This window comes from Scomber japonicus, chromosome 1 (assembly GCF_027409825.1).
Source record: "Scomber japonicus isolate fScoJap1 chromosome 1, fScoJap1.pri, whole genome shotgun sequence".
NCBI lineage: Eukaryota > Metazoa > Chordata > Actinopteri > Scombriformes > Scombridae > Scomber > Scomber japonicus.
In genome coordinates, this window is record NC_070578.1 from 36265089 (window position 1) to 36284784 (window position 19696).

General features: G+C 41.7%; 1 protein-coding gene across 1 annotated transcript in view; it reads right to left on the reverse strand.

Moving 5' to 3' along the window:
- The window catches only part of tp53bp1 (tumor protein p53 binding protein, 1), a 37593-nt gene extending 18737 nt beyond the window's left edge, over window positions 1-18856 (reverse strand). Inside the window, exons 1-16 of the mRNA XM_053324539.1 lie at window positions 18368-18856; window positions 16900-16987; window positions 16711-16795; window positions 16552-16619; window positions 15747-15860; window positions 13644-13698; window positions 12731-12900; window positions 10803-10929; window positions 10158-10252; window positions 9851-10059; window positions 8671-8844; window positions 7752-8625; window positions 6664-6780; window positions 5723-5917; window positions 2738-2804; window positions 1945-2028 (exon numbers count right to left, since the gene is read on the reverse strand). Coding sequence (XP_053180514.1) covers window positions 1945-2028; window positions 2738-2804; window positions 5723-5917; window positions 6664-6780; window positions 7752-8625; window positions 8671-8844; window positions 9851-10059; window positions 10158-10252; window positions 10803-10929; window positions 12731-12900; window positions 13644-13698; window positions 15747-15860; window positions 16552-16619; window positions 16711-16795; window positions 16900-16987; window positions 18368-18547 — 2702 coding nt within the window. The 5' untranslated portion in view covers window positions 18548-18856. The remainder of the gene's footprint in view (window positions 1-1944; window positions 2029-2737; window positions 2805-5722; window positions 5918-6663; window positions 6781-7751; window positions 8626-8670; window positions 8845-9850; window positions 10060-10157; window positions 10253-10802; window positions 10930-12730; window positions 12901-13643; window positions 13699-15746; window positions 15861-16551; window positions 16620-16710; window positions 16796-16899; window positions 16988-18367) is intronic.
- Between the last annotated feature and the right edge of the window lie 840 nt (window positions 18857-19696).

Genomic DNA, 19696 nt, shown 5'->3' on the forward strand with positions numbered 1-19696 from the left:
GGAAGGGAAGATGGAAGGAAGGAAGGAAGGAATGAGGGAAGGAAAGAAGGATGAAGGAAGGAAGGGAAGATGGAAGGAAGGATGGACAGAAGGAAGGAAGGAAAGTAAGGAAGGAAGGAAGGAAGGAAGGAAGGAAGGAAGGAAGGAAGGAAGGAATGAATGAAGGAGGGAAAGGAGGAAGGAAGGAAGGAAAATAAGACAGGAAGAAAAGAAGGAAGGAAGGAAGGAGGGAAAGAAAGAAAGAAAGATGCAAGGAAGGAAGGAAGGAAAGTAAGAAGAAAGGAAGGAAGGAAGGAAGGAAGGAAGGAAAGTAAGAAGGAAGGAAGGAAGGAAGGAAAGAAGGAAAGAAGGAATGAAGAAAGGAAAGAAGGAAGGATGAAGGAAGGAAGGAAGGAAGGAATGAATGAAGGAGGGAAAGGAGGAAGGAAGGAAGGAAAATAAGACAGGAAGGAAAGAAGGAAGGAAGGAAGGAAGGAAGGAAAGTAAGAAGAAAGGAAGGAAAGTAAGAAGGAAGGAAGGAAGGAAGGAAAGAAGGAAAGAAGGAATGAAGAAAGGAAAGAAGGAAAGAAGGAAGGATGAAGGAAGGAAGGAAGGAAGGACGGAAGGACAGTGGGCCAGATTGGACTCCTCGGTGGGCTGCATGTTTGAGAGACTTGGCAGAAAATAAAAGCTCGTACTTTTTAATATTTGTCCACATGTACTGTATCATCTGATTAAAAGAAACGACCTCAGTTTGTCAAAAAAGGACAAAACGTCACCTTCTCTGCTCAGCGTGTCCCATGACAACACACACGGTGCAGAAAATAACCACCTCAGGAAGTAGGACACACACACACACACACACACACACAGAGAGACACACACACACACACACTCTCACACACACACTCACACACACAGAGACACACACACACACAGACACACAGAGACACACACACACACACACACACACACACACACACACACACACACACACACACACACACACACACACACACACACACACACACAGACACACACACACACACAGACACACAGACACACAGACACACAGACACACAGAGAGACACACACAGAGAGAGAGACACACACACACACAGAGAGAGACACACACAGACACACACACACACACACACACACACCCAGACACAGACACAGACACACACACACACACACACACACACAGACACACACACACACACACACACACACACACAGACACAGACACACACACACACACAGACACACACACACACACAGACACACAGACACACAGACACACAGACACACACACTTCTGTCTTTACAGCAGGGGAAAGCTCTTCATACATCCACTAACGGTCAAACGGACGTGTGAAGCATAAAGAACGTTTACATAACTACTAACTACACACACATAAATAAAAATAAAAAAGGGAATTAATCCTAACCCTGGAAAATATATCTATATGATTGCAGCATCTTTTAAATTTGGACAGGAGGAGTCACCAAACTGAACACACGATGCCTTTAAATAACTAAATTGGGGCACAAGTGTCTGTTTTTGGTTCTTTTCCCCTCTGAGCCTTCACAGCTGTTATACACTGCATACACCCTCATATATACATGCATCATCATCATCATCATCATCATCATCATCATTATTATTATTATTATTATTATTATTATTATTATTATATTCATGGTGCACGTCCTGATGCAGACTTGCTATTTAAAAAGAGTTTCACAGTGCTCTTAAACTCTGCACGAATGGTGGATAGTAGAACCAGACCGATATACTGATCAATAAATATTATCAGCCATATTGGACAGATTTCTTTACTCCCTATTATTAATATCAGTCTCTGCCCCCAAATGTCCAGTATCAGTCAGGCCCTGGTGGATCGGTCGGGGGGGGGGGGGGCTGGTTTTGGGGGGGTCGGGGGTCAGAGAGTGTTTTTCTTACCTGACAGGTGCAGAGTTGTCTTGGCTGTCGTCGTCTGGTTCCTGTTGTCTGTGAACCTGACGGACTCGACTGAACACTGACGGACTGCCGGGACACAAAAACACATCAGCTGTGTTAAACTCCTGTTTGGGTTGTTTTTAGCTAAACGTCACATACGATTAGTACTGACGGAAAAAGTATTAAAAGGAAGGAAGGAAGGAAGGAAGGAAAGGAGGGAGGGAAGGAGGAAGGAAGGAAGGAAAAGAGTAAGGAGGGAGGGAGGAAAGGAAGGGAGGGAAGGAAAGGAGGAAGGTAGGAAGGAAGGAAAGGAGTAAGGAGGGAAGGAAGGAAGGAAAGGAGTAAGGAGGGAAGGAAGGGAGGAAGAAGGAAAGGAGTAAGGAGGACAGTAGGAAGGAAGGAAAGGAGTAAGGAGGGAAGGAAGGAAAGAAAGGAGTAAGGAGGGAGGGAGGAAAGGAGGAAGGAAGGAAGGAGGGATTTAAAATAGCGTTACTGTTAGTTATTATTGACGGCTATTTTTTAGTATCATATATTATTATATATTATATTTATTTTATGCTCTTTTTTAAAATTGTATGTTTAAATATTTCCAATTTTTGCTCTTTAAATTGTACTTTTTCCCTTCTTTTTTATTATAATTGAGTAAGCAGTAGTTATTAATAATATCATAATTTAAAATGAGGTCATTCATCTTCCTCTTCACGATGAAGAGGAAGATGAATGTGAGGCGGTAGCACACTTATAACAGAATTCAGTCATTGAGCATAAAAGATGGAGAGCCTGGTTGCCTGGTTACCTGGTTACAGCCTTGGCAACGGTGGTAACCTTGACGACAGACCTGTCCTCTTCTGATAGTGTCGGCTCTGGAAAGAAGAAGAAGAGATGTATTAGTGGAGAAGGGTGATGATTAGACACAGCATCGTCTCCATGGATACCGTCCTGTTTAGGGTTGCAACATTCAAGGAATTTTAAAAGTTGGAAAGTTTCCATGAGAATTAACAGGAATATATAATATGAGTAAATGGGAATTAAGGGGAAAATATGGGAATTACCTGGAATAAATAACGACAATATATGGGAATTAACCATAATATATGGAATTAACGGGAATATATAACGGGAATTAACCGGAATAAATAACGACAATATATGGGAATTAACCATAATATATGGAATTAACGGGAATATATAACGGGAATTAACCGTAACATATGGGAATTAACAGGAATATATGGAATTAACCGTAACATATGGGAATTAACAGGAAAATATGGGAATTAACTGGAATATATGGAATTAATCGGAATATATAACGTGAATATATGGGAATTAACAGGAATATATAACGGGAATTAACAGGAATATATGGGAATTAACAGGAATATATGGGAATTAACAGGAATATATGGGAATTAACGGGAATATAAAGGGAATTAACAGGAATATATGGGGAATTAACAGGAATATATGGGAATTAACTGGAATATATGACAAGAATATATGGGGAATTAATCGGAATATATAACGTGAATATATGGGAATTAACAGGAATATATATGGGAATTAACAGGAATATATGGGGAATTAATGGGGATATATGGAATTAACCGTAACATATGGGAATTAACAGGAAAATATGGGAATTAACTGGAATATATGGAATTAATCGGAATATATAACGTGAATATATGGGAATTAACAGGAATATATAACGGGAATTAACAGGAATATATGGGAATTAACAGGAATATATGGGAATTAACGGGAATATAAAGGGAATTAACAGGAATATATGGGGAATTAACAGGAATATATGGGGAATTAACAGGAATATATGGGAATTAACTGGAATATATGACAAGAATATATGGGGAATTAATCGGAATATATAACGTGAATATATGGGAATTAACAGGAATATATATGGGGAATTAACAGGAATATATGGGAATTAACAGGAATATATGGGAATTAACAGGAATATATGGGAATTAACGGGAATATAAAGGGAATTAACAGGAATATATGGGGAATTAACAGGAATATATGGGAATTAACTGGAATATATGACAAGAATATATGGGGAATTAATCGGAATATATAACGTGAATATATGGGAATTAACAGGAATATATATGGGAATTAACAGGAATATATGGGGAATTAACAGGAATATATAGGGAATTAACAGGAATATATGGGGAATTAACAGGAATATATGGGGAATTAACGGGAATATATGGGAATTAACTGGAATATATGGGAATTAATGGGGATATATGGGAATTAACGGTAATATATGGGAATTAACTGGAATATATGGGGAATTAACAGGAATATATAACGCAAATATATGGGAATTAACAGGAATATATGGGAATTAAAGGGGATATAGGGGGAATTAACAGGAATATATGGGGAATTAACAGGAATATATGGGGAATTAACGGTAATATAGGGGGAATTAACTGGAATATATGGGGAATTAACGGGAATATATGGGAATTAACAGGAATATATGGGGATTAACGAGGATATATGGGGAATTAACGGGACTATATGGGGAATTAACAGGAATATAGGGGGAATTAACGGGAATATATGGGAATTAATGGGAATATATGGGAATTAACAGGAATATATGGGGAATTAACGGGAATATATGGGAATTAACGGTAATATATGGGGAATTAACAGGAATATATGGGAATTAACAGGAATATAGGGGGAATTAACGGTAATATATGGGGAATTAACGGTAATATATGGGGAATTAACAGGAATATATGGGGATTAACAGGAATATATGGGAATTAACGGGGATATATGGGGAATTAACGGGAATATATGGGGAATTAACGGTAATATATGGGGAATTAACGGTAATATATGGGGAATTAACGGGGATATATGGGGAATTAACGGTAATATATGGGGAATTAACGGTAATATATGGGGAATTAACGGTAATATAGGGGGAATTAACGGTAATATATGGGAATTAACTAGAATATATGGGGAATTAACGGTAATATATGGGAATTAACGAGAATATATGGGGAATTAACGGGAATATATGGGAATTAACGAGAATATATGGGGAATTAACGGGAATATATGGGAATTAACGAGAATATATGGGGAATTAACGGGGATATATGGGAATTAACAGGAATATAGGGGGAATTAACGGGGATATATGGGAATTAAAGGGAATATATGGGGAATTAACAGGAATATATGGGAATTAACGGGAATATATGGGAATTAATGGGAATATATAACGTGAATATATGGGAATTAACAGGAATATAGGGGGAATTAAAGGGGATATATGGGAATTAACGGTAATATATGGGAATTAACTGGAATATATGGGGAATTAACAGGAATATATGGGGAATTAACGGGAATATATGGGGAATTAACGGGAATATAGGGGGAATTAAAGGGGATATATGGGAATTAACGGTAATATATGGGAATTAACTGGAATATATGGGGAATTAACAGGAATATATGGGGAATTAACGGGAATATATGGGGAATTAACGGGAATATATGGGGAATTAACGGGAATATATGTATTAAATTGTATTAGTTTGCATGCATGTCTGTTTATGATGAAACTAAATGTTTATATTTATGTTTGTATACAGTTGACAGATGGTATAAATTACCCCAAATTTCCTGTTAATTCCCGTTAATTCCCATGGGAAGTTTTCCCTCATCCTGTTCCACTCCCAAAATGAAGAAGCTGTAACCGATGAGCTGCTCTTACTCTGCAGGCTGAAGCGCTCCGAGCTGCCTTCTTCCACCGGAGTCACCAGCTTCATCCTCAGACTCAGCTTCCCATCGCTCTTATCCGCCGTGTCCTCGCCGCTTTCCCCCGAAACGATGATGTCACTGGCCGCCATCGCCACGTCTGTAGACACGTCGCCCACCCCGTCTGGCTTTTCGGAGAAGGAGGTGATCTCTGGATATTGAAAAAGGGAAAAAAAAAAAAAAAAAAACTTTAGCATCAGATTATTTAACCCTTGTGTCGTCCTCCCGGGTCAAATTGACCTCATCTGTTTGGACTGTTCCTTCCTTCCTTCCTTCCTTCCTCTCCCTTTCCTCCCTTCCTTCCTTCCTTCCTCTGTCCTTCTTTCCTTACTTCCTCTTTTCCTTTCCGCCTCCTTCCTTCCTTCCTTCCTTCTTTCCTCCCTCCCTTCCTTTACTTCCCTCCTTCTTTCCTCCCTCCCTTCCTTCCCTCCTTCCTCCCTCCCTCCTTCCCTCACTCCCTTCCTTCCTTCCTTCCACCGTCCCTCCTTCTCTCTTTCCTCCCTTCCTATTTTCCTTCCTCCATCCCCCTTTCCTTCCTTCCTTCCTTCCTCCCCTCCTTCTGTCCTTACTTCCTCTCTTCCTTTCTCCCTCCCTCCCTCCCTCCCTCCATCCTTCCTTCCTTTCCTTCCTCCCTCCCTTCCTTCCCCACTCTCTCCTTTCCTTCCTTTTTCCTCCCTTCCATCCTTCCTCCCTCCTTTCATTCCTTCTTCCTCCCTTCCTTCCCACCTCCATCCTTTCCTTCCTCCCTCCCTCCTTTCCTTCCTTCTTCCTCCCTTCCTTCCTCCCTCCCTCCCTTCCTTCCTTCTTCCTCCCTTCCTTCCTTGACTCGAGGACAACAGGAGGGTTAAATAAAAGACGAAATGGTGCGACTTCAGTTTGTGCATCATATGAACCGACCAATGGGAGTGCTGTGTCTGAGCGTCTGCTTCAGCTGGTTGATGAGAGGGGGCGTGGCTCCGACGGCTGGACCAATCAGCTCTCCTTCTTTAGGAAGAGTGAAATGGAAAGAAATCTCTGTGGTTGGAAAAAAGAAAAATTGGAAGTTACGAACACATCTGGCACTTAAAACCTAAAACCTAACTTTACAGAAAGTTTCAGATTAGATTAAATGTTCACAAACACCTGAATCTTTGTATTAGATTAATAAAATCCATAACATGTTAATTTTATTTATCGCATTTTAATGTTGCAAGCCTTTTTGTCCCTTCTACTCCCCCGTAGACGGCTCCTCTAGCTGTAGCGCTATGCTTTGAAGTGGCCTCCTGCAGTAAACCTACCGCGCTGATGGAAAGTAAGAGAGCTACTGGACTTTTGAACGGCTTGTTTAACTTTAAAACACTTCCAGACGCTTCAGTTGACGAGTCAAAAGTAAAATGCAACCTGTGTCAAACGGAGTTTAACTACCACCGGAGTACGTGGAGTTTGAGTTAGCACCTCCACGCTAAACACCCAGGTGCAGCCAAGCCAGCCTCAGCTCCACCAAAGGACCATTTTGGAGTGTGGGAGTCGCAGCAGAGCCGTGATTGATTCCCAGTTAAGACACTCTGGTAAGAAATGCTTTACATTATGGGCTTAAAACTGCCTTCAAATGTAAAATAACAGGATTTTAAACATGCAATTCGATTGCATTCGATTCGATTCGATTGCAATTGCGATTAATCTCGCCCTAATATTAATGCTACAACTGAATGAGAGTATGCATTTCAAAATCGCATAATTGTGCTGCTCACTGACTTGCTCACTCAAAACCACGGCCAAGTACTGCAGTTCGTAAAGTAACTTTCTTTGCTTTCATATGATTGCCAATCAAGATACACTCGTAAGAAGAATTGCTTTACGTCGTTAATATGGACTTAAAAATTGTGGTTAAATGCAAACTAATAGAATTTTAAACATGCGATAATAAAAAAGTCTTTGAACACAGCTTTGTAATATCAATACAAAGCTGTGTATTACTCCTTCGCTCCTCTGCGCCTCCTTCTTACCTCCCGAACTGTCACTCAGGCTTTTATCTTTGAGTCCTTCTGCTTCAGGCCCCGCCCCCTCCGCCTGGGAGAGCCTATCAGGAGCCGCATGCACCTCCTTCACCTCAACCTCAGCCTGGTGGCCGTTAGTGGACGGAGACGCTCTGATTGGCTGCGAGCTGTTGGCGGTTTTGGGCTGTGAGTCTCTCTCGCTTTCTGTAACCACGACGACGCTCTCCTCCTCCTCTTCCTGCTCCTCCTCTTCCTCCATTGGTTCGGGTGATAACAGCTGACTTTGGGAGAGAACCAGACCGATTGCTGAAGCTCCGCCTCCTAGTGTGCTCTCCCCTTCCTCCTCCTCCTCCATCACCTCTTCTTCCTCTTCCTCCTCTTCCTCCTGACTGTTACCTACTGCTCCACATTTCTGTTGTGATGACTCAGAGCTACTCTTCATCACTCCTCCTCCTCCTCCTCCTCCTCCTCCTCCTTTAACGTCCGCAGCAGACGTCTGAGAGATAACAGACTGTGAATCTAAGCTGCTCGGTGTTGGCGTTTCCGTCGGTTTTGGCGTTGGCGTTGGCGTCGCTCCTGCTGGCGTTTCCTCCACACAGCTGTTAGGAATCACATCGGAGGAGGAAGAGGAGGAGGAGGAGGAGGAGTCTAACTTGGGTTGCGAGCAGGAGACGACGTCGGCGGAGCTCTTCCCCTCCTTTACATTCACGGTTTGTACATTCGATGAAGCTGCCGTCTTGTTTTTACACGATTCTGCCGAGACGCCGTTGCTCTCGCTCTTCTTCGGAATCGCCGAGTCGCTGGTGTCAACCTCCTTCTTCTCCTCCTCTTCCTCCTCCAGCTCCAGCTCCTCTATCTGCGTGGCCTGGCTGTCCTCCTCCACCTCCACCTCCTTCACCTCCTTCACCTCCTTCACTTCCTCCTTGGCCTCCTCGGAGGTCTTCGGAGCCTGGCTGACGCTCTCCGTGTTGTCAGAGAGCTGCAGAGGCAGAGTGAACGGAGCCGACTCCAGCTGAGCAGACTGAGATAACGACGAGGCTGTCTTCTTCTTCTGGTCCGACTGCTGAGGAGACTCCTGGCTCTGCGTGGGGACGAACGCGTCCTGAGAAATAAAGACAAAAAAAACACAAAGAAATCAATAAACTGTGAATGTAGAAAGCAGCAATGATGAAATAAGGGCTGACATGTAAGAAATTGAGTCAGTCAAGTCAAATATATAAAGTTGAGGATATACTTCTTTTCTCTGTTTAATATCACTATAGAATAAATATCTTTGATTTTGGGCTGTTGGTCGGACATTTGAAGACATTTTCTCTATTTCTTTTATATTTTACAGCCTTAAAAACTAATTTATCATTTATCAAGAAACAATCTAGTTACTTATTTTCTCCTTTTTTTTAATCATTGTACAGTGAATATCTTTCATTTTGGACATTTGAAGACATTTTCTCTATTTCTTTTATATTTTACAGCCTTAAAAACAAAACTGATTTCATTCATAAATTATCAACAATTAAATCAATCATAAAAAACACTGTGTTGCAGCCTGAGAGAATAAATGAATAATGGGATTATTTATCATGTATAAGTAAGTAAAAAGTAAAAATGTCCAAAAAGTTGTGAGGATTTAACTAGTTTTCTGTCTTTTATATCACTGTAAAATAAATATATTTGATTTTGGACTCTATTTCTATATCTTTTGATATTTTACAGACTCAAAACAAACTGCTTTCATTTATAAATGATCAATAAGTAAATCAATCATGAAAAAGCCTTAAAGAACAAATGAATGAAGGGATTATTTATCATTTATAAAGTCAAAATGCCCAAAAATCTCAGAGGATTTACTTTTTTTCTCCGTTTTATATGATTGGGGAATAAATATCTTTGATTTTGGACATTTAAAGACATTTTTTCTATTTTTAAAAATATTTTACAGGCTCAAAAACAAACACCTTACAAACACATTATTCGTCAATTATAAAGAAAAAAAGCCCAAAAATCTGAGTATTTGCTTCTTTCTCTATTTTTTGATATTTTAAAGACTCATTTATCAAACATGAATAAAAAGTGTTGCAGAGAGAGTAGACAGATTATTTAGTACATACATGAGAGAACTCTGGCTGGGACGGTAAAGACAGAGTCCGCTCCAACACGAAGCCAGGGGAATTCTGGGATACGGGCGTGGAGGCGGAGGGTTGCGGCTTAGAGGCGACGGAGGCGGTGGCGGCTGCGTCCGTATCCATCGGCTCGTCCTTCTCTTCCCCCGCCGCTCGGTCCTCCGGGGGCAGCGAGGTATCCATCGGCTCGTCTGCACCTGATAAAATAAAGACGACGAGGTTTTAACTGCTGCTGAGCTGAACGTGGAGCTTGAAGCAGGTTTTCAGTTGGTTGCCGTTGGTTGCCGTTGGTTACCGTGTTCGTTCTCGGGTCCGGTCGGCGAGCTGGGGATGATTAAAGGCGTGCTGGTGAAGTCGTCCTGGGTCGGAGCGACGAAATCCACAGAGCTCCTAGGAAGGAAGGAAGGAAGGAAGGAAGGAAAGGAGGGAGGAAGGAAAGGAGGGAGGGAGGGAGGAAGGTAATGGGAAGGAAGGAAGGAAGGAAGAAAGACAGAAAAAAGAAAGAAAGGAAGGAAGGAAGGAGAGAGGGAGAAAGGAAAAGAGGAAGGAAGGAAAGAAGGAAGGTAATGGGGAGGGAGGGAGGGAGGGAGGGAGGGAGGAAGGAAGGAAGGAAGGAAGGAAGGAAGGAAGGAAAGAAAGAAAGAAAGAAAGAAAGAAAGAAAAAAGAAAGAAAGAAAGAAAGAAAGAAAGAAAGAACGAAAGAAAGAAAGAAAGAAAGAAAGAAAGAAAGAAAGAAAGAAAGAAAGAACGAACGAAAGAAAGAAAGAAAGAAAGAAAGAAAGAAAGTCAAAAGGAAGTACAAGAAAAGAAGACAGGAAGAAAGAAAGAAAGAAAGAAAGAAAGAAAGAAAGAAAGAAAAAACATTATCAGGTGTGTTTCCTGTGTGTGAGGGCGGAGTAAAGAAGGTAAAGGGCTCCCAGTGCTTCCCAGTGGGTCTTACTGGGAGAGGCTTTGCTGCACCAGTGTTCCCTGTCCGGAGAGGTGCAGCAGGCGAAGGGTGCTGGCTGGCGTCGGCGTCGGGCGACTCTGCTGCTCCGGCTCGGACACGGTGCTGTCGACAGCGGCGCCTGAGACAGAGGACACAGAGGAGATGTTATGATTTAAATAGATACAGGCTGTTAGGGAATATATGGGAATTAACGGGAATATATGGGAATTACCGGGAATATATGGGGAATTAACGGGAATATATGGGGAATTAACGGGAACATATGGGAATTAACGGGAATATATGGGGAATTAACGGGAATATATGGGGAATTAACGGGAACATATGGGAATTAACGGGAATATATGGGGAATTAACGGGAATATATGGGAATTAACGGGAATATATGAGAATTAACTGTAATATATGGGAATTACCGGGAATATATGGGAATTTATTATTATTTGTTACATATATGTTTTGTTTTATTAGTACAATTTTGGTTTAATTTGTCACTTTAATGTGTTACATGTGTCTGTCTTGACTGTGGAGCTGCTGTCATTTCCTAAAGAAGGATGAATAAAGTATCTATCCATCCTTCTAACTATCTATAAATACATCAACATCAAAGGTCATAATGTTTCTGTGGTTGTCATATTCTTATTTTCTCTCACATGCTTTGGTCTTTTTTTTTTTTTTATTGTTTGTTTTGTTTATTTGTTTGTTTGTTTGTCCTTGGGTTTTTATTTGATGGTTTTCTCTGTTTTCATTCTTTATTTATTCTCTTTGTTTTTTTTATGGTCTATTTTAATCCTGTGAAGCACATATATGTTTTATTAGTACAATTTTGGTTACTATTTTTGTTACTGTGGATAATTACAGATGTGTTACATGTGGAGCTGCTGTCATTTCCTAAAGAAGGATGAATAAAGTATCTATCCATCCGTTTAACGATCTATAAATACATTATGAGCAAGCTTTTCAAATCAAATCACTTCTACAAATAAAAATATATCAAAGTAAGTGAGACGGTAAAGGAAAAGCAAGAGTCACTTCTGCCCTCGGATAAGCAGCAGAAAATGGATAAATGGATGGATGGATGGATGGATGCACGAGTCACTGTTTGATAACAGTGACGCAGCGTTACCGTGGCAACCAAGGTCAGAGGACTGTCTGACTCCCTAAACACACAGATGGGTAACTGTGAATGCAGTTTGTTCATTTATAGGCAGCGTATTCTCTTTATGCTCTATATTATAAAGTATTAGTATTATATTCCCTCTTTCTTTCCTCCCTCCCTTACTTCCTTCCTTCCCCCTCTCCTTCCTCGCTTCCTCCTTTCCTTCCTACCTTCCTTCCCTCCCTCCCTCCCTCCTTTCCTTCCCTCCCGCCCTCCTTCCTTCCTCCCTCCTTACCTTCCTCCCTCCCTCCTTTCCTTCCTTCCCATCCTCCTTCCTTCCTCCCTCCCTCCCTCCCTCCTTCCTTCCTTCCTTCCCTCCCTCCCTCCCTCCCTCCTATGTTCCTTCCTCCCTTCTTTCCCTCCCTCCTACCCTCCCTCCTACCCTCCCTCCTACCTTCCTTCCTCCCTCCCTCCTACCTTCCTTCCCTCCTTCCCGCCCTCCCTTCTTTCCCTCCCTCCTACCTTCCTTCCCTCCTTCTCACCCTTCCTTCTTTCCTCCCTCCTTCCTTCCTTCCTTCCTTCCTCCCTCCCTCCCTCCCTCCCTCCCTCCTACCTTCCTTCCTTGACTCGAGGACAACAGGAGGGTTGAAACATCTACTGTGTGTCTGTGTGTGTGTGTGTGTGTGTGTGTGTGTGTGTGTGTGTGTGTGTGTCTGTGTGTCTGTGTGTCTTTGTGTGTGTGTGTGTGTGTGTGTGTGTGTGTGTGTGTGTGTGTGTGTGTGTGTGTCCTTTAAGTTCTCTCTCCACCTCGTTAACGTACCCGTCTTGTCGTTGTCGAACATGTCCTCCTGTGACGACAGAATCTCACAGTCCTGCTGCTCCGGCTCATCAGACGCCTGGACGTTCTGCGAGTGCAGCAGAGCCTGAACGCTCAACTTCCTGCCCGACTCACCCGGACCCTCCGACGAGCTGCTGGAGCTCACCTCGGACCTGGATGAGGAAGAGGAGGAGGAAGAGGAGGAGGAGGGGGTTTAGTTTAAATTTAAACGGGTTAAAATGTGAAAATAAAACATATGAATAACTTGCACACATTCTTTTTTGTGGACCCTCGTCTTTCCTTTTCCTTCCTTCCTTCCATCCTTCCTCCCTCATTCCTTCCTTCCTTCCCTCCCTTCCTCCCCTCCCTTCCTCCCTCCTTTCCTTCCGTCCTTCCTTCCTTCCATCCTTCCTCCCTCATTCCTTCCTTCCTTCACTCCCTCCCTTCTGTCCTTCCTTCCTCCCTCCCTCATTCCTTCCTTCCTTCCTTCCCTCCCTTCCTCCCTCCTTTCCTTCCTTCCTTTCGTCCTTCCTTCCTTTCATCCTTCCTCCCTCATTCCTTCCTTCCTTCTCCCTTCCTCCCTCCTTTCCTTCCCTCCCTTTGTCCTCCCTTTCTCCCTCTTTTCCTTCCTTCTTCTTCCCTTCCTTACTTCCCTCCTTGACTCGAGGACAACAGGAGGGTTAAATACACTGTAGGTGGATAAAATATTTAATATTCATCATTCTTTTGTGGTTACACCATTTGACATTTTCAGGAGCATTCAGTCTTACTTTTTTTTGTTTTTTTTCATTTTAACAAACCTGATGCTGCTTTTAAAACTATTTCTTAACATATTCTTGAATTGCTCATCTTGCCAACCCTTATTTGTCACTGACTCTTATAAAAAAAAAAATAAAGTGTTACATGAAGTCGTTACCTCACTGCTTTACTGTCGCAGCTCCCTGAAGTCACAGCGCTGACGTTCTGCTCCGCTGGGGAAGAAACGCAGAGAGACGTTAGAGTTCGCCTGCAGCTGTAAAAGGCTGCTGCTCTGATCAGGTGACTGAAGAATGAACCGTTACACTCGGCTGTCAAACTGCATCCAGGCAGGATTTAGGAACATACACACACTAGATGTTTTTAACCCTCCTGTTATCCTCGAGTCAAGGAAGGAAGTTAGGAAGGAAGGAGGGAAGGATGGTAGGAAAGGAAAGGAGGGAGGGAGGGAGGGAGGGGAGGAAGGAAGGAAGGAAGGTAGGAAGGAAGGTAGGAAGGAGGAAGGGAGAAAAGAAGGAAGGAGGGTGGGAAGGAGGAAGGAAGGAAGGAAGGTAGGGAGGAAAGAGGGAAGGAGGGCGGGGAAGGAGGGAAGGAAGTTAGGAAGGGAGAAGAAGGAAGGAAAGGAGGAAGGGGAAGGATAGAAGGAAAGGAAGGAAAGACTATTATTGTTTTTATTGCTTGTTGTACTTATTATTCTATTTTTTCCTGTCCACTTTGCTGCTGTAAATAATGTAAAGCAATATCTGATCTTAACCTTCCTGTCGTCCTCCCGGGTCAAATTGACCCGTCTGTTTTGACTGTTCCTTCCTTCCTTCCTTCCTCCATCCCCCTTTCTTCCTTCCTTCTGTCCTTCCTCCCTCCTACCTTCCTTCCTTCCTTACTTCTTTTCCTCCGTCCTTCCTTCCTTCCTTCCTTCCTTCCTCCATCCCCCTTTCTTCCTTCTGTCGTTCCTTCCTCTCTCTCTCTCTCTCTTTCCTTCCTTCCTCCCTGCCTTCTTTCCTTTACTCCCTTCCTTCCTTCTTTCCTTCTTTCCTTTACTTCCTTCCCTCCTTCCTCCCTCCCTCCCTCCTTTCCTTCTTTCTTTCTCCCTTCCTTCCTTGACTCGAACACAACAGGAGGGTTAATTAATATAATATAGTATTCTCTGTTTGTATATCTTCTTTTAGTGCAACTTTTATTTTATTGCCTTTATTTCTACTCTAATTTAAAATACTTCAACCCTTATTATGTAATGTCTCCGTTAGTGTAGCATGAGGAGGCAACTACTGCGTCTAATTACACAATCCTGGATTATATAATGATAATAAAACTGAACCTTCAACCTTTAAAAACAACAACAAACATAAAGTGAGTTAATTAAGCCTCCAGAGCAGCTTCACTGTGAAGTCTGAATATCTGTGAAGGGTTTATTCTCTCATTTGGTGTTTTGATGATGATGATGATGATGATGATGATGATGGTGGAGGAGGAGAAATTTAAAAATCCTTCATTAGAGGATTTAAAGTGAGATCTGGAGACTGTGAAGGCCGTCGGAGTCTGAGTCACATCATTTATAAACCTTTGGAAGGAAGGATGGAAAGAAGGAGGTAAGGAAGGAAGGAAGGAAGGAAGGAAGGATGGAAAGAAGGAGGTAAGGAAGGAAGGAAGGAAGGAAGGAAGGATGGAAAGAAGGAGGTAAAGAAGGAAGGAAGGAAGGAAGGAAGAACACACGAACGAAATGAAGGAAGGAAGGAAGGATGGAAAGAAGGAAGGATGGAAGGATGGATGAAGGAAGGAAAGAAAGAAAGAAAGAAAGAAAGAAAGAAAGAAAGAAAGAAAGAAAGAAAGAAAGAAAGAAAGAAAGAAAGAAAGAAAGAAAGAAAGAAAGAAAGAAAGGAAGGAAGGAAGGCAGGCAGGCAGGAAGGAAGGAAGAAAGAAAGAAGAAAAGAAAGGAAAAGAAGACTGGAAGGAAAGAGGGAAGGAAGGAAGGAAAGAAAGAAGGAAGGAAGGAAGGAAAGAGGGAAAGAGGGAAGGACGGAAGGAAGGATGGAAGGAAGGAAGGGAAGAGGGAAGGAAAGAGGGAAGGAGGGAGGGAAGGAAGGAAGGAAGGAAGGGAAGAGGGAAGGAAAGAGGGAAGGAGGGAAGGAAGGAAGGAAGGAAGGAAGGAAGGAAGGAAGGAAGGAAGGAAGAAAGGAAGGAAAAGAAGACAGGACGGAAAATGGGCCAGATTGGACCCCTCAGTGGGCCGGTTCTGGCCCTAAAAGCAGATTTAAGTGTTTAATACCAGACTTTGGAGGCGTCTCGCTGTCTGGTTCGTCTTCCTCCTGACTGTTAACTTCACCTCGGAGATCCTGACTCTGAGAAAGCTCCAGAAAACCAAACTGAGAGGCTGCTCCCTCTGAAACACACACACAGACACACACACACACACACACACACACACAATGTAACACACACACAAGTAATGCACAGTGATCTGTATCAGGAAGGAAGCAAGGAAAAGAAGACAGGAAGGAAAAAGGGAAGGAAGGCAGGAAGGAAGGAAGGAAGGAAGGAAGGAAGAAAGAAAGAAAGAAAGAAAGAAAGGAAGGCAGGCAGGAAGGAAGGAAAGAAGGAAAAGACGACAGGAAGGAAAGAGGGAATGAAAGAAGGAAGGAAGGAAAGAGGGAAGGAAGGAAGGAAGGAAGGACACACGTACGTAAGGAAGGCAAGAAGGAAGGAAGGAAGGAAGGAAGGAAGGAAGAAAGGAAGGAAGGCAGGAAGGAAGGACACATGAACATAAGGAAGGAAGGAAGAAAGGAAAGGAGGAAGGACGGAAGGAAGGAAGGAAGAAAGGAAAGGAGGAAGGACGGAAGGAAGGAAGGAAGGAAGGAGGAAGAAAGGAAAAGAAGGAAGGAAGGAAGGGAGGCAAGAAGGAAGGAAGGAAAGAAGGAAAGGAGGAAGAACGGAAGGAAGGACACACAGACAGAAGGAAGGAAGGAAGGAAGGAAGGAAGGACACAGACAGAAGGAAGGAAGGAAGGAAGGAAGGAAGGAAGGAAGGAAGGAAAGAAGGGAGGAAGTAATGTTTAACTGATGTTAATGTCGAACCTTCAGCCTGGACGCAGTGTGTGGTAGAATCAGCTCCAGAGTCCATTTCTGAATCCTCCGATGAACTCCTGAAATAAACACGTAGTCATCGTCACGGAGACACGGAGCTTCATCCCTCAGCAACAATAAATAAATTAATAAATAAATACTTCTACATACTTGCTCTTGTTCGTCGGAGGGCCGGTGCTGATCACCTGACTCTCCTCCTGGATCGCTGAGCTGGGATTGGCTGCTGCAAGAACGCCTGAATAAATAAAAAAGAAGTAAAAAATAATAAAATCTTTTCTGTTATTTGTTTGTTTTTAATGTTTTTTTTTTAATAGAGGATGAGACGATGATGTCACTGACCGGGTTCGGCCTGGTTGTTGCTCTGTGAGCTCTCTGATTGGCTGTCAGTCTGAGAGCATCTGCTTCCCAACGGTGACGAGATCAGCTCCTTAAGAAAGAAAGAAAGAGAAAAAAAAAACATAATTAATTTCACAGAATAATAAATTAATTTTATTTTTATTTTACAAATAAAGATTGATTGATTGATTTTTTTTTTAAATTATTATTATTATTTTTTATTTATTTATTTATTCATTCATTCATTTACTTCTTCCTTGGTTTATTTTTATTATTTTTATTTATTTATTTATTTATTTACTTATTTTTAATTATTATTTTTTATTTATTTACTTATTCGTTTACTTCTTCCTTGGTTTATTTATTTATTTATTCATTCATTCATTTACTTTTATTATTATTATTATTATTATTATTATTTATTTATTTTTTATTTTTTAACTATTTCTCTTTCTTTGTATTTTGCATTTCACATTTTATAATCGGTTCTTTTCATATATTATGTTTTTTTCTTTATATAAGTGCACTATGATCTGTACTTTATGTGCACAGATGTGTGTATACTGTAATTAATATATAACTGTATTCAACGTGCTCTAATAAAAAACACTTAAATATAAAAATAAACTGTCTAAACACACGTTATTAAAAGTCCCAAATTATATTATATACCATCTATACTACTACTATATACTACATCTCTATACATGTACATAGATTTTGCCCAGTAACCATGGAGCTTGGAGGAAGTCCTTTTCAAAATAAAAGAGGGAAGTGATAGTTTGTTTGGATGTTTTATTCTTGTGTGTAAAGTGTTAATAAAGAGGATCACGTGATAATGATGTTACGGTTTGTATTATAATAATGCAAATTTCTCCCATTGTGGGACTAATAAAGGATTATTTTATCTTATTTTCTGTTAACTTTCAGCAGATGCATGTAAAAAATAAACATCATTCTGCACACAGAAGCTCAAGAAGAAAAACACTTTAAGTAAATTATCTGAACTCTTCCACAAGCCTTTTGGTTTTGGGTTTCTTTTTGCAGGATTTGCAGGTTTGCATGCTCACCAGAACCAGACTCTAAATCTAAAAACTAGATATAGTGTGTCATTTAAATCTGATTTTCTGTGAACTTTCAGCAGATGGATGCAAACAATAAACATCAATTCTGCAAAGAGAAGCTCAAACTTCCAAACCTCACAATGAAAACACTTAAAGTAAGTAAGTATGTGGGGGTATCTTGCAGGATTGGGGGGTTGCACGGGAGAAACAAAACACAAGCCCTTGGTATGTGGGGTCATGTGGGGTCATTTTGCAGGATCTGGGGGGTTGCACAACAGGAATCAAACACAACCCTTTAGTGTGTGGGGTTATTTTTGCAGGAGTTGGGGTATGCACATCAGAAACAACACACAAGCCCTTGGTATGTGGGGGTCATTTTTGCAGGATTTGCAGGTTTGCATGCTCACCAGAACCGGGCTCCGTGCAGTGGGCTGCAGGCTGGAGAGGCGTCGGGCCAGCAGAGCTCTGTAGCTGCTCTCCGGATCGTCCTCCAAAGCAACACTGTCCGGCTGAGAGTCCTCCACAATCAAACACGGATTCTCAGGCTGAGGCAGGCTCGAGTCCAGCTCACTTCCTCCAGGATCCATGAGGTCAAGCCAAGGAGAAGGAGAAGGAAGAGGAAGGGATGGGGGGTGTTGTTGTCGTCTAACCAAGCCGGAGGAGATGAACCAGAGGCGGGCATGGAAAGGTGAGAGAGCCGGTTATTGTTACCTGGAAGTAGCCGGTGTTAGCTCCAAAAGCTCCAGGCTCCTCCCCGACAACAAAGCGTGCAAGCTACCCGGAAAAGAGACGCTCTGCCCGGTGACAGACAGCTCAGCACACACACCCGGACACAGACACGGAACCACACCGATAACTTATCAAAGTATCGATTATTATTAATATTTATTAATCGATACTTTCGGCTGTTTTTCTCCTCCCCCCATTACCACCTCCTCCTTTTCCTTTCCCTTTCATGCGCCGCTCTGCACCGCGCGAAAAAAACGAGCTACGAGCCATGTGAATGGTCAGGCGGGGGTGTGACGTCACTTCGAGATAACGGTTGGTTTTATGGTTTCAGGTTTTTACTTTTTTATTTATTGTTTGTTGGGCGGGCGGGGTTTTTTTTTATTATCCATTATTGTTTAATGATTTATTATGAGGAATATTTTTCGTGCTCTTAACTGTCTTTCATGTTTACTGAGTTTTTATGTTGCTTTTTAATCTGCTCTTACTTTTGTTTTTAACTTCAAGGTTGTAGGTAAGTATGTCGTTATTTATTTATTTAATTATTTATGTGTCTGTATGAGCTATTGGATACATGAATTTCGCCAATGGGGATGAATAAAGTATCTATCTATCTGTCTATCTATCCAATACTATCTGTCTACCTGTAAATAAACCCAGGCTTTGGTCTCTTCCGTTTGGACACATAAATATCAACTATGATTTAATTAATATAAAGGATTTACCACGTATAATATAAATGGGTAACTATTTCTAACTCAAAAATAGGTAGGCCTAGTCCTAATTCCTCCTGCCATTTGCAGCCGCAGGACACGAGGTGGACAGGAGGGCCACATGCTACAGCTATTTTCTCTGAAGCGAAGTCATTTGAAACGTAATAGTGCTCAATTAATAGGAAAAAGTGTGCAGTATAGTTTGGTAGTGGTTATTCATTAAATGAAATTAAGGGAATGCTCATGATAATTTGCTTTCTACATGTGGTTAGCAACTCTTAACATGGCGTGGATATC